The 5403-nt window shown below is 55.3% G+C and overlaps 1 protein-coding gene across 1 annotated transcript in view; it reads right to left on the bottom strand.

Moving 5' to 3' along the window:
• Window positions 1-1714: 1714 nt before the first annotated feature.
• LOC113486644 (glutamine synthetase) overlaps window positions 1715-5403 on the bottom strand; it is a 7720-nt gene continuing 4031 nt past the window's right edge. Inside the window, exons 5-6 of the mRNA XM_026860720.1 lie at window positions 3184-3383; window positions 1715-2922 (exon numbers count right to left, since the gene is read on the bottom strand). Of these exons, the coding sequence (XP_026716521.1) occupies window positions 2601-2922; window positions 3184-3383 (522 nt within the window). The 3' untranslated portion in view covers window positions 1715-2600. The remainder of the gene's footprint in view (window positions 2923-3183; window positions 3384-5403) is intronic.

Consider the following 5403-nt stretch of genomic DNA (forward strand, 5'->3'; position numbering starts at 1 on the left):
CCCCCGAGAAGCGCCTCCAGAGCCCAAAGCGCTCTCCAACTCCCCAGCCCCAGGACCTGCTGCCCCTTCAGGCTGCGCAGGATGCGGCCCGGCCCCAGCCAGGAGCCCCAGCGAAGGGCCGCGCTGGATCATCGCCCCCCACCCACCCCAGCACCGGCTCCTTGGGGTGCTCTGTCGGGAAAACCCCGGGGAACAATGACCCATATAGCAGCAGCCCTGTTCTGCGGTGGATTCCACCTGGCATCCCAGCCCCTCTTCCACCCATCACGGTCCAGCGCAGAGCACTGATGATGCTGGGCGCATCTCCTCCCGGCACTGCCCACCCTTCGGGTGGGGACGGGAACACTGTTCCCCTGCCATGGCCGCAAGCCCCGGCCCGAGGGCTGGCTCCATCCCCAGCACCGGCTCCACTGCCTGAACCCAACAACCCACCTTCGGCAGAAGCAGGCACACTAAAATGATAAGAAAAGCTCATGTGGGAATTTTCTGGCGTCCTTGTTTCCTCTGTGCTGCTGGCCCTGTGGGTGGTAATCACTCCTGCTTTAGGAAAAGAAAAACCCTGACATATGGTTTCTGGCCTATTTTGACCTCAAAAAGTACAAGCAAGATCTGTGTTTTGCCAAAGGACAGCACGAGAGCATCCAAGCAAACAGCAGCTCCCAGCCTGTGGGGACTGGCAGGCTGCGTCCCCAGAGAGTGGTGGCCAGGGCTGATCCCAGCTCAGGGAAAAACCCCAGCTGTGGCTTTGGGTGAGTCCCTGGATCTCTTCTGGAGCTTCACTGTCCTCTGCTGAAGAGGAGAGTCCCCTGTCAGAGGGGAATCACACGGTGACACACAGGAACAGGTACAAAGTGTTTGGATCTACCATGGTGCTGTGTCCGGCCAAAGATGTTTGCACATTGGCAATGAAGGTTTACACGATTCCCCAAATTTAGCAAGGGCTGTACAGCACTGTATGATGAAAGCTGAAGTACCTTAAGCCACTGGTACTGTCAGAGAAGCAAACATGAGTCTATCTGCTCCAGATTTAGCTATTTATTTATTTTCCAGCTGCATCCAGCAGTCACTGTCCCAGTGCTCCAATTACCCATTAAAGACATCATAGAAATTAGAGGAAAACAAGTCAGCATCGTGGCTTTGATGAAAAACTTTAAGAATCCTGAACAGCAATTTCTGGAAGGAAAATTTGTTCTTCTTAGGGTGGGGACCTGGTTATGTTTATTCTTGAGCAGCTCAGAGACACCAAGGGTTCCTGGCTGCTCATGGTCTGGGGCCCAGCCACCTCCCCAGCTCCTGCTGCCTCTGTTCCCTGCTCTGCTGGCAGCACCAATGACCTGCAGGAGGGATCAGTGTCCTCCATTTCGGCTCATCACCTGCATCACGTTCAAAGATAGACATAAACCCAGTTTCAAAATGCCCACGACTGCACCGGAGTGGACATGATGTCCTCTGCCTGTTCACGCTGCTGCTTCCCCTCACCCACTGGTGACTGCAGTGGGGGTCACATCCTGCAGGTCTGTCCCAGTGACCTGAACCCGCCTGTCCAAGGTGTCCCTGGGACCAGAGCGCTATCCCCTGTGCTCGCATCCAGCTCCTCCCCAGGGTTGCAGCATGGAGGGACCCCAAGGGACACCCCATCTACATGGAAATGCCCTACCTGGGGGTTTTGCTCTGTGAATAAAATCTATGACACCACCCCCCCAGCCCCCCGCCCCACCTTGTAAAGAGACTCCAACCCAAGGAGCTGTACCGTGTCCCTGCGGCTTGGCAAGGCATAACCCAGGGGTGCAGCAGGGGGATGTCCCCAGGCTCCCCTCCCTCACCCAAGGCGCCCCTAGAGAGGAGGGCTGCTGCTCGCTGTGCCCAGCGCTGGGCCAGCTTTGCTGACTCAGCAGCACACACCCTGTGTAAACGCCCGCCAGCTGCTGCCCCGGCCACTGTTTGCTCAGCCCATGCTGCTCTATTTGCTTTTCGGGGGATCACGATGGAAGGAGATGGCCTTTCAGCTGCTGGCAAATGGGGCAAGGCAGCTCCAGCACCTGCCCCAAGGATCCTCCAGCATCTCTACTCCTCCAGCCCCTGCTCAGGCCACTGCAGGCTGCCCAGTGACTGCAATCCATCAGCAAGAGCCAAATTAAATACCACTGGACCTCTAGAAGCTACAGAAAAATGCATCCACCACAGCATAACCCAGCTGCCACGCAGCCAGGAAAATTATTTATTAGCATTTCCTTGCAATAGAGATGTGGAAAAAAAAAAAGCACCCACCCTCCCCAGGTGCTAACAGCAGCAGCTGCAGCTTCCACATAGGGATCTATGTACATCACAGTGTAAAGTCCATCGGGAAAATATTCAATCCAAGTTTTAAAAAAACTCCCCACGTATAACCTAAAACCAGGAACCAGAAAAAAAGTGGTTGAGAAAATATGTTGGGCCTCTCCCTCTGACTTATAAAATATATATATTTCTAAGGCAACGTTTCACAAAACCAGAAGCAAGGTTCCTAAAGAGTCCGAGCTTGCAGCCGAGGACACCACACAGGCACAAATCCCACGTGAGAAGCTAGTGTAGAAATGAAAACCCCCACCCACCCCACAGCCTCAGTGGTCAGCATAGTTCTTGGTCTCCACCCCAGTCTCGTTGAGCACCGTTGTCCTCATGATGGCCTCAGTGACCGCGTACGGGTCGCAGTTGGCTGCCGGCCGCCGATCCTCGAAGTAGCCGTAGCCGTCTTGGCCGACCTGGCGTGGGATGCGGATGCTGGCACCTCGGTTGGCCACGCCGGCGGAGAACTCAAAGATGTTGGACGTCTCATGGTGGCCGGTGAGCCGCCGGGAGTTGTCCCTGCCACCCCGCGGGTCATAGACACAGATGTGGTAGTCGTGCCGCTTGCTCAGCTTCTCAATTGCAGCTTCAATGTGTCTGTGGGAGAGGAGAAAGGGGGTGGGTTTGTCAGTAGGTCCATGTGGGGGGTGTTCCCATGGCCAGGAGGGATGTCACCCCCTCCTCCTGTGCAGGGATGAGGACAGCCCAGGGGACACTCTCATATGACCAGCTACTTTTAAAATTAAATGAGCTGGGACAACCCCAGGTATGGAGACATATGTGCTATGGGGAATTGCCACATGGCCAAGGACATGCCAAATCTCTCAGGTACATTGCAGGGACACCCCCAGGACTCACTTGAGACCCCCTTCTTTCCGCATCTCCTCAGTGCTGTAGTTGGTGTGACACCCAGCGCCATTCCAGTTACCAGTCATCGGTTTGGGGTCCAGAGTGGCCACAACCCCAAAGTCCTCACAGACACGGTGGAGAATGAACCGAGCCATCCAGAGGTGATCCCCCATCTCGATGCCTTCACATGGGCCCACCTGGAATTCCCACTGGAAGGGGCGAGTGCATGTGTCAGTGAGGATGGGAAGGTTTGTGTCACATCCCTGCCGCCCCCCAGCAAGGGCTGCCAGCCTGGGGTACAGCTGAGCTTTAATCCTTGGAAATCAGCAGCAGGGATGGGGAGCATCAAGTTAAGCAACAGGACAGCTTTGACATGCAAAAAACTGGGAATAAACTGCTCATGGCTAAATAGAGCAAATCAGAGGGTTTTAAAATCAAAACGGAAGTAAATAAGCACCAGGCCTGCCTTCGAGGCTGGTGCTGGAGCTGCTGGCATGCAGCATTGACCAACACACACTGCAAACAGAGCAGGGGACTAACGAGGAGCCTGTTAGTCCCTCCCGGGGCTGCTTCCTCCCCAGCCGGAGCCAGGGTTGCGCCACCCACAGTGACTAAGCAGAGGGTGACGCATTTATGGCTGCTGGCATGGTCTGGCCGAGACTAAGCCCAGGATGCAGAAAGCAGCCAAGAAGGACCCTGAAAAAGTCAGGGTAAACAGGAGGGTCATTAAAAATCCTTCTTCAGCTGCACCACAGATAAGGCCCCCGCTTATTGCCGCTGCATCAGCAGCAGGAGAGTCAGCGATTCACAGACTGCAGGGCCAAATGGCCATCCATCAGTCTGGCCACCCGCCTAATGCAATCAGGGACTCCCTCTGGTTAATGCCTAAATAAACCCAAATCCCTCCCAACCCCTCCCCAAGGCTGTGTACCATCTGATCTTCCCAGCTCCTGGCATAGAAGAGCAGGATGCAGATACCTGTCGCTCCACATTCTGCTCCTGCAGCCTGTCCTGGCTCGCACTGTCCCCTGCGTCCCGGCTCCACGGGGGAAGGAAAGCACAGGGGGGCACCCAGCCCCACACGGGCTACCAGAGCTCAGGCTGCGCTGTGCAAGGAGCTTGTCTGCAGTTTGGTTTGGCTGCAATTAATCACTAATTACTCCTTGCTCAAGAACACAAAGTGGTCTGGGACCAGCAGTGCTCCCTAATGAACCACTCACTTTCCAATGCAGTGGCAGGGACGGTCTAATTACAGGTGTAATTTTTCCTGTGCCCAAGCTGCCACTGAAGGCAGGGGCTCTGCTGCCCTCTTGGCTCAAGGCTTAGGTGGCCACAGGACAAATCAGAGCAGAAAAAGTCACAGGGGAAAATTGAATTTAGCATCCTGGGGGACTGGGAGCCTGCTTCAGCCCTGGACAAACCCTGCAGGTGTTTCTCTGCCCCTTTTAGCCAGACCTAGCCCACGTTCACCACACATGGTCCCTCTGCTGAGCCCTTTCCAGCTGCCCCATCGCCTGCTTCAGCTGATGGCACATGGGGGATTTCAAGGGACAACAGGGAGTGCAACTGCAATGTGACAGCAGGATGAGCACAGAAGGGCCCTGTCGGCTCCCTGCAGCACCTGGTCTGGGGCAGCCTCCCTCCTCCAAACCTGGGGACATCCTGACTTGTCCTCAAGGACTTCAGCCTCTTTCTGCATGAGGATCCATCCCATCCCATTGCAGCTTCAGGGAAATGATTCCTGTTTTTCCACACTGCAAGGGTAAGGAGGACTAATGGAGATACTAAAGCAGTCCCTAACACATGGGGGTTTACTGCCCATGGGCAAAACCTGCTGCTGTGAGAGGAGGGACGTAGCAGAGGGATGCGGGACAGGCACCTCCCTGGCTCAAAAAAGAGGCTTTGCTCTGCATCACTTTATTTTCTGGCACTTGATGGATAGGCAACAGAAAGTCCTGCCCATGGCCAAACACTGGCTGAGGAGCCGCAGGAGACTGGGCAGCAGTGATGCCTGGGAAGGACCAGAGGGAAAGGAGAGAAACAGTACAGACAAGCAAAGCACCACTTGAGCATCAACAGGATTTTCCCTGTGGTTGGCCAGGGTGAGACACAGCAAGAGCCCGTTCTTTCAGCAGGCACAGGTCCTGGCACTGTTGTGTGGGTTTAGGAAGCAGAGAGCAAGTTTCTTGGCTAAAACAGCATCACAGGTGCACAGGATTCCCCACCAGC

This window comes from Athene cunicularia, assembly GCF_003259725.1.
Source record: "Athene cunicularia isolate RWA chromosome 17 unlocalized genomic scaffold, athCun1 chr17_part1, whole genome shotgun sequence".
NCBI classification, from domain to species: Eukaryota; Metazoa; Chordata; class Aves; order Strigiformes; family Strigidae; genus Athene; species Athene cunicularia.